A 16577-nucleotide genomic window follows, 5' to 3' on the forward strand; every position below is an offset into this window, starting at 1 on the left:
GCCCATTTTCTGCCACAAACAGCTGTATAGTCTGGTTACTATTATCAAAAACATTGTCATCTTTCTTAAGTTGACATACCATATAAATGTGATAGTGAATTGACCAAGTACACGTTTATAGCAGTTCCTACCTGGTTGTAGCCCTAGGGAGCTGGTACATAACAAATTGAGTGATTATGAACAGATGTGAATGAAGTGTGAAGATATAGGTTACATCAATCACACTGTCAAAAGGGCCGACACAGACCTATATACACATAAAATGTCACCACTGGACATGCTCAGACATTTACTGATCATGGTATGAAAATGAATTTTTATGAAAAATATTTCTATTACTTATTGATGAATATAAAATTATTTAAGAGATTATTACCAATAAGATTTCCTCATTCATTTTTTCTCTTTTTTTTTGTGTCTCTCCTTAAAACAATTCAATTTTTGATGTATTGACAAGGTATGTATTGATCTGATTGAGATCCAAGGTAAATAACTCCATTATCATTATCAAATATGTGAGTTATCTCCCCCTACTAAAATTAGTTTCTTCTTGAAAATAATTTGCATACAATATCTTAAAATTGCTGAAGAAGCTATTTTTCAAATTTTAAACATGTTAATAAAGTGTAATAAAACCTAGGACTAATTTTCTGCTACATAGATATCAACATATTAGGTACATAAGATTTTTTGCTTTATAGACTTATACCTGAAAACAGCAACTTCACACAAAATGACTTATATTCGGTATAGAATTATAACTTAATGACAGTGTGCATGAGTAATTCCAAATGAAAACAACATAACGAGGCAATTATTCAGCACTATTTAACAAAGATATTTCAATAACCAATTTTAACTCAACATAAGCAACAATTCCCCAATACCTGTAGAGAAAAAGAACCTTCATCATGAACGTTCGATTCCAACTTCAAAATTATTTGAGGATCTAAATCTATTTAACACAAAATGAAGATCAAAAGAAGTTAAAGCACATCCTTAAATGACTTTGGCTATATAAATATCATCTTAACTTCCTAATTTCCTCAATACCAACAATCTTACTTGAAATCTTCCTTATATAAATTTCGTAATTGCTGATACTAAAATAACACATCTCACCTTTGATGAGGAAATTAAAAGAAAACTCCAATCATTGGTTGATAATGTCCATCTGTACAGTTATCGAGAACACTGAACTGACATCACTGTGACAGCCCTCCATGCTAGTGCTTCTGCATTGAATCAGATTTAATAGGCCGTTTTTATTTTAAGTACCATCTCTTCTCTGACAGATGAAACGTCAGACAGACACAAATACCTGTGTGCATCCCATCTATACTTTAACTACCTGTAAAGTTACGGTGAATTAACTTCAGGTAACAAAGACTGTTTCCTATAGTGTTACTCAAGACGGACTCGGGGGTTTAAAAAACGATCCCCATAGCCTATGTAAGGAGAAAACCTAACAAGTGTATGTTATTGTACCTGATCTTGTAGCATCTCATTAACTAGTGTGTCTGTTAGAGGATGTAAACTTAACACCTGTCAACACCTTCGTCACTACAGTTGGTCTCGCCCTGATGAATCAACATTTATATTAATGCTTTATAAATATTATAAATTGTGATTAATAAGACTTACTTTGTCCTTCTACATCTGAAATACGGAGTAACATTGATGAAGGTTGTTCATTAATTATACTAATACTACTCTGTAAAATATCAATTGCACAAGCTACATAAATGATGTAAACAAATTCTAACGAGACTGCACCAAAGCCAGATAAGGAACAAGATATCTGCCTTTATCACAGTGATATTATGTTATTTTTTACACTGAACCATCTATCATCTACATTCTGATGTACAGTATATTTGCATATCTCCAAACCAGTCTTCAATCACGCTATTAAGAGAAAACAACATCCACCCCTACCTCAATCCGACCTTCATTCACCAGACAAAAACAAATTATTCAGAATACGCTGTAACTACAATAGTGCAGCCTGCATGTCGTCTGCTGACTTGGGCCACACCTGGTTTCCTTATTCTTCCCTTGTTTGTCCCTGGTTTGCCCTATAAGGTTGACAGTGGTTGTCACTCAATGAACAACATCTGCCATCATGACAAAATACCAAACAAGTTTCTGCTATACATGCATGTAGCCATGATTACGGAAGCTTGAATTCTCACCTTGTTGTACTAATTATGGAACATATTACCTTCACCCATGATGACTATGTAAACAATACTGCAGAGCACACTTATAGGATTACACAATGAACTTAGAATCCATAGTCATTGTGTCAATAAACTCATGCAGTTATTCATTTTAAATTCTCACCTTAAAATAGCAATCACTGAACAATGAATCTTCGTTCACCCAAGATATGTCTCAACAAGACTAATGTACACATTCACAATTAAACAAATCCTCACTCATCATATCAATAAACTGCAGTCATCCATCACATTCATTAATTATTTACATTTTTTTTCTCTACCAATTTGTTTGTAGACAACACACATCCCTATTATGAAGTTCAATTTAAGCATGACTGTTGATAAATATTAACAATGTGGAGGAGCAGCTCTAAAAGGTTCTGTCCTTTAGAGAAGTAACAGTACAGACAAATTAAACCGTGACTCATACAGAGATATGAGGAAATGGTGTATTACGTACATCTTTAACATTTTGAAGCTTAATGTACACAAAGAACTATTAAATTATTTCCTCATAACAAAAATAGCTTTCTAACGAACAAGAGTGGGGACAACAATGGCCAAGTAGTTAAGATGTCTCCCCAAAAGCCTTAATTGTTCCACCTCTGGGCTTCGAATTTGAATTCCATGTGAGGCAGTTGCCAGGTTCTGACCATGAGCTAGTGTTTTTTCTCCATGTACTCCTTCCTTCATCTCCTAGAATCTAACTGGCACGTCCTTAAATGACCCCGGTTGTTTATAGAACATTTAACCAATCAAACTAAATAAACCAACATCACTACAGCGATCATTCAAAATTCAATAAATACTAGGTATTTTTAATCTCTTTATCAACAAAAAGAACATAACTTACACAGTTTCTATTCCTTTTCCTTGTTATCAAATAATGATTGAAACACATAACAATAAAAGGTATTTTCGATACAAATCCGGATCTGTGTTTACCTGACGCTGTTTTTCTGTAGGTTGTGGTTGGAATTCTATACACCAATAAACCATTTGATGGTATCAGGGCCTAGAACATAAAGCCAGACATAGGGCTGGGATTCTTACTCAGTGAAGCGACTCAATACTTCATTGTCTGATATGTATGTGTACACATCTGTGGATCTGACTTATTGTACGTCTTGTTTAGTAAATGTTTAATAACATTAGATAAAACGTCATAAATCTTGTAACCTACGATTCTGATTTACCAAAAGTTATGATGATCATTAAGATGAACTTGTGACCATTAATTTATGGTAAAGAACTTGAAAAGTATATGAATCAACTCCAACAAAATTAATTTCTAAAATTGATCATGTTAAATGACATAAATTTATTACAGTGGCAGAAATTTTACATTAATCCACAAAAAAAATTGTCAGTTTAGATTTAAGCTAACGGAAGTTAATGTATTTATATTTCGATATACAATCCAGTATAATTACTCATACATTTTTCCAATTGTTTGTAAGCTAGCTCATATTTCACGACATCTCGCCATGTACGACACTGAATACTTCACAACACGTACTTCACAAGGAACATAATACATTGTAAATTATAATAGAACACCCATTGTAACTTATCTATACAAATGGAAGCTGTTCCATTGATGTTAACTGTCAGTCTATCCATTAATATCCATTGTTATGTAAAATGCAAAATTCATTTCAAGATCAGGAAGTATTTTTATTGTCTCATACTAAGGTATGTAGAGGACGAAATTCCACACAAACAAGAGTTACTTCCCTTGGATCACAAACAGGTTAGCCACCTGCCATAGAACTTTGCTCTTATTGCTTTGATTGTTTAATGTTTATTGATAGAATTAAGTTAAAGATTCTACACTGCAACTGATATGACATTTTATCAGAACGCCAGAAATAAGGTAATAATATACAGTGAATAATTTCACACTGTTTTCACATCAAATGAAAACATCTTTCATGTACTCCAGAAGACAAATATATTTGTAAATAAATAGAAGATTAGACAGTCTGGCTGGTACATTTTCTCCTCCCCTGTAACATTACCATGGTTGTATATATTTAATATTTCCTAATTCCATACATGTCTATTACCTGAGTATGCACCATGACACTTCAGGACATACCAGTTTGTTCACCAGGAGTCTTAGAAAGGGACCAGTCTGTGAATATCATGATTGCTTGGATCTTAACTCTATGTGGTAAGATTCTTATACATTTTCTAGTTAATGATATGGCAGGTTTAGGAGATTGACAAAAGCTTAGACCAAAGATGTATACAATCATTGGTGTTTTATATACCAGACTTAGCCTCCAGTCAAACCCTGAATGGGCTAGCTGACCGCTGTAGTCCTCCACCAATACCTTTGGTAAATTGTCCTTGACCATTACATACCTGAGGTGACGAGAATCAATACCTGACCCTCGGCACAGGTAACAGAACTATCACCTGTCTAGGGAACACAACAATCACCTGTCCTAAGTTAATATACCTGTCGATGAGAACAACAAGGTTTTACCTGGCCAACACATTAGCATTAACACAGCAACTAAACAATAGAAACATGTCAATACCTTATCTACAGTAAACAACCTAGTTATTCGACAGTATTACTTGTAAATCCTTCAGGATGAATTTTGCTACCAAAAGCTTTGATTGTGAAAATCTTGCAAGAATCGTATTATACCATCCTTAACATGATGTTTTAAGAATCAGAACAACGTGATATCAATGTATTTATAAGGTCAATATCTAGGTCAATATAGTTACTTCAGGTTTGCCTTGTTTGACGCCGAAAAAACATCCTTAATTGGACATACCATACCTGTATTTATCCTAATATGGATATACATTTGTGTACACACTTAACGAGAGGTATACATAATGACACAGGTTTGGATGGACAGATAGTGGATCAACCTGTTAAACCTTTCTGTTGAAGCAGAAAGGACATATAATGTATGATAGTGACACTTATGCATTCCAACTAGGCTCAAACCGAAAATCTCAAGTTTTTTGTAAACATTATGAGATCCTAATAAGGTGATCTCCCCCTAGTTTGAAACAACAAAGTGCAATTACATTGATAAAAGTCAACCAAATAATTTTGTACTTTTCATTTTATCTCCTAAAGAAAACAATGAAATGATAGCTACCGACTTAGCTCCATTATAAGACATGTCTCTATCAAAGATCGGAAACTATACATCAGCTATGTACGGAATGATTGATCAGAATACCTTGACCATTGTCCATCAGATGTCCAGCTGATGTCTAGCTCCCATATAGAAATGACTCATGTACCTATATAGGTAACGGTCAAACATTTAAAGATTGTCCTTGTGGTATACCCTGACCTCAGGTATATTGTCTTTATATCATTTTACAAACCAACACAATGACCTATATATCTATAACAGTAAATCCGTCCTACTAAAGTACAGTTACTTTGCTTAATTGAGCTATAAAAACTGTATGTCAAGATAGTCATTAACTAATCATTAAAAACCTATGAATCGACTGAAGTGTTTGGATAGAGTTGGCGTTACAGATTTTAGGGTGCTGGACAGAGAGCTTTATATAAGTGTGTACCTTTATGTAGATATGAGGAAACCAAACCTGTTAGACAGATAAACATGTTATGTACAAGATGAGGGGTGTAAAACACTGATTATTTACTAAGTTTATGGGGATTTACAGTCTCAAGGGGTATACAAAAGGTTAATATAATAAATCAAAATGTAGGTCACACAAATGTGACCTACTTTAGATTGAATCATATATCTAGCAGGCAAAATATTGCTCCTATGCTCAGAATTGCTAGAGTGAGATTTTTTTCTAACATAGCAATACAGCATATATCTAACTTTTATATTCAGTTCTTTAATTATGAACAAAACAGTACAGATGATTGCAGGTCTTAAAAGAATGTCATAGATCAAAATGTAGGTCAGAGTGACCTAATTTTAATAAATGATAAATTGTACAGTACATGTATCTATCTTATCATTAATTTTTGAAATCTCACAATTAATATTTGAATCAAATTCTTGGTCTTAAATACATCCCAATTTGAGCCACAATAACCATATGAATCCTGTGTCATGTAAATCCACGAATGGGATTACCCCAGTAGACACATTAAAACATGGCAAGTCACCATCAAATCAAAGGAACTCATTCATAAATCTGTATGCAAATCAGTCATGTCAGTACCTTACTACCTCCAAAAATATTACACGTAACGATTTGTAACACAGGTCAGTGTGACCCATATTAACTCTTCTACGTAACCAGATAACATTCTAATCCGTGTAGATTGGCGGAAATACCTTTATCCCTGTCAATCCAATCAGATCCAGGTCAATCCTGTGACATAAATATCACACCCTTATTTGGGTATATACCAAATGAGGGGTAATGTTTCCTGTTCCAGGTAAAACTTTGCCACGCCCCTTTCCAGGTAAAGATAATTTATAGGTACACCAGGTAGAGATAATCCAGGTACACTTCTGTATCAGTAGGTAACAGTCACATCAGCTGCTATCTGTACCTGTAATTAGGTGTATTGCACACCTGTATACCATGCAGGTGAAGTCCTCATTTATAGTACTAGCCAGGAATATACACCAGAGGTATAAATAGACACAGATTGTTGGAGATATGACATGAATAAACACTGTATCACTGTCCATCAGATGTGCAATTGATTTTCTCCTGGGGAAGTCGTCTGTATGTCTGTCATCTCTATCCATATCCATCAGCCTTGGTGTTTGAGAAGAACCAATACTATGGTTACCATATTAGTTACACTATATTTAAATGAATATATCTTTTTTATAATACCATATAATTCACACTTAATTAAAGTTAAATATTTAAGCTTGCCACATTGATAAACATATATTTCTAAAACTAAACTCATCAAAATTATACAACCATTTCTAGCCCCTGACTTCACCAATAGTAAAAACTCTAGCCCCATCCCTAAACATCCATCCATCCCGACCCCCCAATCCTCGCCCCAAAACCTACCTCCCAGCTCCCAAACCATCTAAAACCCTTCTGACCACAAAACCTGATATCAGTAATCATATTTACAATAACTACAATCTGTCTAGAATCACAACATTAAATTTTACAGTCATGCAAAGCAAATCTGGCAAATTAAAATGTTTCAATTAATACATATTTGAAATATGGAGAAAAAACTCCATTAATGTCTGTGCCACCTGAAACCTATACCCTGAAAGTGAATACCTACATTGATATACATGTTGTGTGTCATGCTGCTGTGGAGAATATAACAATATTACATTACATGCACTCATGCCAATTAAGTTACCTGGTTAATCTCCTCTTGGTCCTGAGTCATGCTTGATTCCTCCTGTGGGGCCACTTCCTCTTGGTCCTCACTCACACTTGGTTCCTCCTGTGGGGCCACTTCCTCTTGGAATTGTGGTACAGTTTCTACCTCCTGAGGTTGTGATGTCACTTCCTCCTCCTCAACTTGTGGTGCCACTTCCTCTTCCAGAGTTTGTGGTGTAATTTCTTCCTCCTGAGGCTGTAGTGCCTCTTCCTCTTCCTGAGGCTGTGGTGCCACTTCCTCTTTCAAAGGCTGTGGTGCCACTTCCTCTTCCTGAGACTGTGGCTCTACTTGAACCTCCTCTTGAACCTCCTGTATTACCTCCTCTTCCACATACTGCTCCTCTGGTTCAGATGCAACATCAGCCTGAACAGGCTCTGGTTCAAGGCAAGTTTTTGGTTCTGCAACTGGCTCTGGAACTTGAGGTTCATCTGTCTGAACCAGGTCTGGTTGAGTCTCTACTTCTTCTGTCTGCACAGGTTCAATGACCTGCTCCGCTTCCTGTCGAACTTCCATCTGTCTGGAATCTTTGTCCTGTGCTTGTTCAGCAACATTTTGTTCATCTTGAGAACTTTGCATATAGCTATCCATGGAAACCTCCTCAACAATTTCTTCTCCTTCCTCTTCCTCATAACTTTCAACTACAGGATTATCAACACTTTCTGTAAAATCTCCTGGAATCTCCTGCTCAACTTGTTCAGAAGTTGCATCCTCCTGAGGAGCAACCTCTTCCTGAACATCATTCTGAATTATCTCCCCTTGATCACACACCAATTCCTCTTGGTAAGAGGAAGCATCACCATTTACAACATTTACATTTTCACTTACATTTTCACCGTTTTCTACCACCGATTTTTCACCACTTACCATAATTAATTCCTCCTCGTTAGTTTGGGCAGTTTCCATGGTAACTCCTGAATCATCACTAGTTACCGTGGTACTGGTACCCATTAAATCCTCCGAAGGAGATCCATTTGTGTTTTCCTCACTAGATAAATATCCGTACATTGGATTATCGGGTTCTGTGGAGGCCATATCTGGCTTTTGTGGTTCCTCGTAATCTGTGGACATTTCGTACAATGGGTTTGATGAAGGTACAGCACTGTTATTGGTTAGTGCCTCGTCGGGCTCTGTTTCGGAATTAATCAAGTCGTACAGCGGGTTTATGTTGTTGGACGGGGCACTGAATCCTGCTAACAAATCCGTATCATTATGTGTTCCGTTGGTTTGTTGTGAAACCTAAACAGGAAGAAAACAAAAAATTCCTTTTTAGTGACTTGGTTACGTATTATAAATTTTTAAAATTACGTAATATAAAATTTTTTTTTTTCTTTTTCTTTTTTCTAAAATTGGTTTATTATATTTACTTTGAAATTTGCTGCTATTTTAGTTTACACTACATGTTGAAACTAAATGGAAAATGTAAGCAATATCATTGATCTCATCTACAATACATGTATGATATATGTTAATATCATAGCTGAAAGAAAAACATTTTTATTCTGTAAACACGTGCAAAACCTATACAGTACAATCTAAACAAATTACCTCATTTTGTTGTCTTCATAATTGGAATATGAAAATGTTGAAATAACATATATTTCATCTCAATATTTTGAAACACTCCCTCATGTATATCAGGTTTTCAGTTTTATACAATGAACTAGAATCTCCTATATATATATATATATACCGTAGTTGCTTTCACTTGTAGGGTAATAAATTCTGTTAAATTCCCGGCAAATACAAGTAACTTCCTCTAACTTAAATACCCGCCAATGCAATGGAATGATTGACAAAAAGATAGCCTATATAGTGTATTACTGTTAGGAGTGTCAATGAGGAAATCATGAAATTTTTTCCATGCTGAATAAAATCATTCACCAATACAGACACACTCTTCTGAATCAAACATAGGAATAGTTCTTCATGAATTTTTAGGGGTTAATAAGTTAAAACACCATACAACCAGTACACAGCCTATCATGTTATAAACCTTAAAACATCACTAAGAGATTGTGATAAATTTTTATCAATCACTGCACTTCATTAATATTTCCGTGCTCGATCCCCAGTCTGTTAGTACAGACCATAGGGGCCTGAGTTGGATGATTTAAAGGACATGGTGATCTTTTGTCTGCAGACTAAGGGCTGCCACATCTGTCCACAAGGTTCTGTGACATCATACATAATGTATTACGCACAAAAATACTTGAACAGATTCTAGACGTCAGCTCCAACCAATTCTTGGCTTAAGGCTTGTCATCCATACAAAGCAAAATGCATAGCAAAGACTTTTAGGTTAGCTTCTCTGATTGTTATAAAGAAAGTCTGACAGACTACGTAAACTTATTTTACCAGATGATGTTCCTGTATTGATATTTATAGAGGACTCCAGCTATTTGTACAATGGCTATCTGAATAATTCACTTATTTGCATAAATTTGTTAGGTCCCATAGATCAAAAGAAGCAAACTGTTCTGTAATGACAATGACAATTTAAAATCAATAATATAAAACTGAATATCATAACAGTAAGGGCATTGAAAAGTTTTGTCGAACGAAATGATGACAAAATATAAATTCAGTTATGTACAGTAAAATCTTGTTAAATCTGAATATTGATGTTAGGAGATTTGAAGTTTGGTCTGGAAACATTTCTTTGAGATTTCATGTATTTTAGTTCCACATTTGAGTTCATGAGATTTAAATGTACGCCATATGTTTTTGGAATACCTATTAGTCAAATTACACAGTATGAATTGAAAAAACAAAGATTGAAAAAAAAAACGGATTTAAAATTGAAATCTTTGCAGCAGCTTTTAAGCAATAAAAGTCGTTTCAAAACTACTTGAAAAGAAGTTAAAATCCTATTATCACTTTGAATATATTGAAATTAAATCTTCTTACAATAACAAGTATCAACACTGGTCGTGACAGACAAACAATCATACAGGGTTTAGAATCTTCCAGAATAAGTATAAACGAGATTGAAATAGGACTCTGTCACGTAGTGTAAGCCCCCAGATGTGCGAGAGGCAAAGTGAATCCTTGAGGAAATAAGTACTTCTACAGAACCGGATGAAGCCACACAAGTATGCTGGATACTGTTAAGTGTATTTATATTTTAATATCATATTTCTACAAAACTGCACATGCTTCAACATACCGCAGTATGTAATAGTAATTCAGAAAAGTAAATTTCTTATAACATGAACAAAAGTCCTATTAATTGTGGGGAAGTTTAACAAAGGATATGACTATAGTAATGGTCAAAACAGAGGAGTACATTGTCAATCAAAAAAGTTAAATCAAAACTTGCATAGACAAGATATATGGCCTGATGGGGTGAGACGATCAATGGGGGAGGGGGGAACTATTTGAATTATACTTTATGCTCCCAATTTCATGATGCAGGCATAAACTTTTAGACCTGCTTTTGAATTTACTATTAAACTGTCCATAGTTTGTTTCATACACAGATATAGTTAGATATTTTAACGTCCTATTTACATTCAAGGTCATTCAAAGGATGTAACAGGTTTTTGAGATGGAGGAAAGCTAGGGTACCCAGAGAAAAACCATCAACCTAATGGACAGCGCTTGGGGACTTGCTCATCAGGATTTCAAACTTGCAACCCTACAGGACTATAGGGCTATAATGGTATAAGTCATAAGTCTTTAACCACGCGGCCCCACTCACTCAGACTAATTCTTTTACATAACCAATAAGCAAATTATGGCATAAATGTATTGTTTTATATTTCTTATGAAACATAGAACATAAAATATTGACAAATTCCACGTCATTATTTAGTATTTTAATTGATACCGTTGTAATTATAAATCGTTGATCAATACAATTAAGCAGGTAAAATATGTACGCTGTACCCATATCCGAGCCAAAGTCTCGCACGTTAAACAAATGAACTACATAACCACTGTGGAGGTGATAAAATGATTTTTTAGGCAAGACAATTCACCTAATAAGGTAAACACACTAATGCTAGAGCCATTTGAGCAGTTCTAGACAAAAGTAGCATCACTCTATGAGCAAGGGACAGAGTTCGGCATACAAGATGTTCGACCACAATGTGTAATGGCGGACAGCGAGCGAGTTTGAACATTTCACATGCATTTCACCACCATGGGCTTATCTGACATATCACAGAAAAACCGACTGGTTGAATTTCCATTAGAACTGGTTTTTTACCGATATATGTACAAAAATGTTCTCTTAGACTGAATTGTTAACCACGCGGCCCCACTCATAGTGTTTAGGTAGGACTGATGTAACAATTAGATGTCACTTATACAGAGAGTGATAAAAACATTACAACTCTGTCAACTCGTATATATATATATCTACCAGTGATTTATATGTCTGTAATCAACGTCTGTCATCTTTCCACTGTAGCAGAAAACGTTATGGACGACAGATAACAGTAAAGTATATAGGATGGAAGATATATACTAGGGGGACAACAGAAACCTGGGGACAGGGGACCCTAAGATGACACCGATATCAGGTATCCCCACATTCCAGTCAAGCCTGAGAAATACATACCTGGCTAACCTACCTGTAAATACCATACAGTTTTGTGGTGCACAAAAACCTCATTGTTTGAGATTTTGTTGTATCCCGAACCTTTACATTGTAAAGTTAATACACGGAATGTGTATCGTGTCTCTCACACGTTATCCCCTCCCATAAATATCAGCTCCATGTTACAACAAATATAAATTACATCAAATATGTAACAACTTTATCATCTATTGTAGACTCTATAGTTAATCTAGATTTCTGGTTTATATTCTAACTGAATTTCACCTAACTCGAATCTATTTGAACCATATTGCAAAAAAAACCAATAATTTTCTCGAACATAAAGTGAATCAGCATACCATTGTGAAAGACTTAATCCAAAGTTGTACAATAATGTACCAAGCAACATAATGACCTACACATTCAGCAAATTAAGTATTTCTTCAAACCAAAAGACTTCTACTTAAATGTACAAAATAACTTACCCACAGTGTTTACAAATTATCCAATGTCACGAGAGACGTTTTATCGAGAGATGTTTTATCGCTGGATGTATATATATAAGTAACTGACTCTGACAGAATCACAGTATACAGGATATTTCAGAGTGTGTCCATCCACTTACATTCTGTTATGAATATTCATGTTGACCTTATAAGGTTAATGCATAGACTATGTCGACCCTCGTAACCTAATTAGCGTGCCATTTACCTGTACTTTTACACCTGGTCCAGTATGTACAAGTTCCACTTACATTCATTCATGAAAAATTTGTACACACCTGTCTAAGTCATTGCATATGTGGTCTGGTGATTCTAAGTCGAATAAACATTAACCCCTGTCTAATCCTATGTCTAAATACAATAACAGATCAAAAACTGTCAAGTTTACTTAAACAGAACAAATTGTATGGACCCTATCCAAATAGTGTTGTTAATCTCTGGAAAGCAGACTTCTGAAGTATAAAAAAAATGGACAAAAGTTCACTGAAACGTGACCATTGAGGACTGGCTAAGTATCACATTCTCTGTATTTTCTTACCAGTTAATCTTCCGTCTGTCATCACGAACCAAATTTTTTATGCTTCACTTAGATTTAAATCAAGTGAAGAAAAAAGCAATTTTCATACTGTAGGTATATACCAGCCTATAATTAGATTTCACGGTAGGGGTGAATTGTGGATGTAACTAGAAAGGCTTTCGTGGAGATCTGAATAATGACTACCAAACTTTCTAAAATCCTTCAGATATAAGTTACAATAGATCTGTTTTAAATATGTCAATAATGATAAGAAGAGGAACACTGCTTAGATATGAAGAAAGATATTGAATGCTGCCAACTCGCATTGTATTATGGGAGTTCAGCTTGATGTATATGGTCATAATTTAGGCTATTCGGATGTTTACAAGGGGTGGGGCACTCCAAGGGCGAGAAAAAGTAAACAATGTATAACATAGGGGGTTAAGTCAGGTCATAGGTACTTACAGAGGTCAAAGTTCAAACCAGGTTATACTTTCTGAAATATCTGTCCGTTAAGCAGGATTGGGGAATATAATGGTATCATTGTGTAGTATGTAGTATCATGGTCATCTAATGCCAGTATGGCCATGTCATAGGTATGGGACTGGACACGTCTGTCCAGGTGAGCAATAGACTGGCCAGGGCAGCTATGTGACCTTCTTCTGTAATATATAGTGAAACAATGAGGAATAATATCCAGATATGTGAGCTGTACTCATGCCATAAACCTTGACTTTTCAATAAAAATAATGTAGTTCTAAAGCTTTGGGTCATAGTAGCTGAATGGTAAAGGTGTCCCAACAAATAACTACAAATTCTCCACCTCTGGGTCACAAGTTTGAGTACCATGTGGACCATTCGCCAGGTAACGACCACAGGTCAGTGATTTTTCTGCAGGTACTCCAGTTTTTCTCCACTTCCTAAACCTGACACATACCTAAACGACCCTCCTGGTTGTTCAAAGGATATATTATACCAATCAAACCTAAAGTCCTACAGCATTTTGTTAACTTCACATGGTCACTATAGAGATTCATACATTTTGGTATATTATAATGATGTTATCTATGAGATTGTTTACCTATTGTAGTATCTACATCAATAGGATGTCTGCAGTATCTCTATAGGACACAGGTATCCTTTGTGACTCACCAATATACTAGTACAGAGTCTAGAATCTGTGGACAAATGCCCTTTATATAATCCATTTAGTTCAATGACCCACCAAAGCTGGGAATGAATGTCTGGACCCAAATGAAACTGGAAGCTGAGCAAGGAATTAAAAGGCATAGAAAGGAAAACTTAGGAGATAAGGACAGTCTGAAAGAGGTGAGGGGGTAAACCTGATGGGGGCTGAGGGGAGGAGGGGTTGACTTGTCAAGGATGTTGATAGAGTACCAGTAATTAGATGCTGGTTCAGGGCTCCCTCCCTCCAGTAGTACTAACACACCAGGTCATACCAATTTCATGCTGTATTTACTATGGACTGGCATGTTACATGGAGATAATCCTTTAATATTGGCCTCATTTCCCCATAGTTTATCATCTGATTTCTCTCCCCTTTCTTCAGCCATGCATGTACATCCTCCACACCAGTTATCCATCACAGGTATCATTTTTTCATGTTTCCCCTTGATTTGTTTCCATTTTGTTACTTTTCTTTCTCTTTCCCTACTGGAACTTATTTAGTTTTATTTCATTTTATTGCCTATTCTTTTTTTTTTTTTTCTTCTTATTCCTTATCTCCATCCTGTCTAACAGCCCCCAATCCACTGCTAGCATCACATCCCACTTTTCTCTAGTTCCCCTCCTGTAACCCCTTATAAGCAGTCCTAGCCATAGGCCAATCATCAACTGATACTTCAGAGTGCAAGTCCTGAAATATGTTGGGGGGAATTCTGATAAAATGTTCAGTAAACACTACAACATGTGAAGTTAATGGTAGACCTTATCCTAAAAAGCCCCAAACACTGATTCGGTTTTTGTAAATACATCTGTATGCCAAACCTAGCATGGTGATTCACACTATCCAAATGCTGCATCTTCCATTCGGCAATCAGATCATATCAGCTTCCCAACTTATGATCCTTTCCTTTACTGATAAAAGATTGTTACCCCACATACACTAGCATGTAGCAGAATGTGACCTATGACCCCAGAACGAATTATGTTTGTCTTTGTCTGCAATCTTTTGTTTGATAGCAGTTGAAATTTGGTATTGTCTTTATGACAAACAGACATTTTAGAATCAATTTCTAAAACTATTACCATAAATATACTTTAAATTGGAAGCCACTGGATAATTTTATATAATGAGCTACTGAATCATGTTTTAGATAAGGGCTTATGTGTAAGTCTGTAACAGGAGAGGAGAAAATGTAGCGTCTAGAATGGGGTTCAAACCTGGGACCTCTGAACACTAGCCGAATGCTCTACAGTGCTCCCTACTTTTTCAAAGTCTTCGTCGTTAAAGATATATAAGACCCTTATATCACAACCATGGATACTATACTAAAAGGAATAAGTAAAGGAGTTACTATCAAATACTTGTAGAAAAGGGAACCAGTGTTCAGTTCTACCATACATAAGTTGGAACCTTAGCAGAATACAAGAATGGGGCCCTGTTCTAAAGTACAGCTTCTCTGACTCTAAATATGTAACTCAAGAACAGACCTGTGCAGAGTATGGGTGCCACTTTTATAACTGAACATGAGAAAGGTCAAGCAAGGAATATCGCAGAATCACGAAAAAATAAAATTCACATGTTCTGCAAAGCTAGATGCCAAACTAAATTAGCCAGCTAGGATTAAATTTGATGTAAAGGCATTGGCAGGACTAAATTATACACTGGGGGTACTGGGTTTGAGAGTATCCATAACTCTATCAGAGAGCTTGTCCTGAGGACCTAGCATCACATAGAGCTGTGAGAGTCTACCCTTCCTGTGCAGCTAATATTGATTTCTGGTATATAAAGTTACATGTATTACTATATAACAAATCCATTGGTTCTCAGCCAAGTCTCAGCCACATCCAAATTCTGTCTGTCCACCACAGACTGTAACCCTGTAATACTCAAGGAAGATGTAATCACGATTTAATGTTATGAGAATTTGTCAATGAAACATATGACATGTTAAAGTTCTTGCCTATCAGCTAACTTTTAACTTCTTGCCTATCAGCTAACTTTTAACTTATTCTTCTGAAATTGGTTGTTTAATTTTAATGAATAGTTTATTTTAACAGTAAAAGCTATAGCCTAGTCAACATTTAGTCAAAACTGTTAACCAGTAGAGGCTAAAAAGTAGAGGTATTAATTAATGTATAAAAGCATTCAAAGTATCTTTTTGAGAATTGAGAATATGAGACAGTATTTGTGGGAAAAAGTTTCCTTATGTCTATGGTATATCAGGCAACAGTTAAAACTATTTTCCCTGAAAGTTGGTCA

The 16577-nt window shown here is 35.5% G+C and overlaps 1 protein-coding gene and 1 long non-coding RNA gene across 23 annotated transcripts in view; one reads left to right on the top strand and one right to left on the bottom strand.

Moving 5' to 3' along the window:
- LOC138329296 (xin actin-binding repeat-containing protein 2-like) overlaps window positions 1-16577 on the bottom strand; it is a 141151-nt gene that overhangs the window by 76784 nt on the left and 47790 nt on the right. For 17 of the 18 annotated variants that reach the window (XM_069276180.1, XM_069276184.1, XM_069276179.1 and 14 more), the window contains one exon: window positions 7546-8805. In XM_069276180.1, coding sequence (XP_069132281.1) covers window positions 7546-8805 — 1260 coding nt within the window. Of the gene's footprint in view, window positions 1-7545; window positions 8806-12597; window positions 12750-16577 lie in introns of those variants that run through there. The other variant, XM_069276188.1, reaches the window with a different exon arrangement.
- LOC138329297 (uncharacterized) overlaps window positions 1-16577 on the top strand; it is a 31028-nt gene that overhangs the window by 5914 nt on the left and 8537 nt on the right. The window contains exon 3 of one of the 5 annotated variants that reach the window (XR_011209441.1): window positions 11087-11230. The exons of 3 other annotated variants lie outside the window; for them this stretch is intronic. This is a non-coding gene — a long non-coding RNA (uncharacterized lncRNA). Of the gene's footprint in view, window positions 1-11086; window positions 11231-14222; window positions 14267-16577 lie in introns of all 5 variants that reach the window. One more of the 5 variants, XR_011209442.1, reaches the window with a different exon arrangement.

This window comes from Argopecten irradians, chromosome 8 (assembly GCF_041381155.1).
Source record: "Argopecten irradians isolate NY chromosome 8, Ai_NY, whole genome shotgun sequence".
NCBI classification, from domain to species: Eukaryota; Metazoa; Mollusca; class Bivalvia; order Pectinida; family Pectinidae; genus Argopecten; species Argopecten irradians.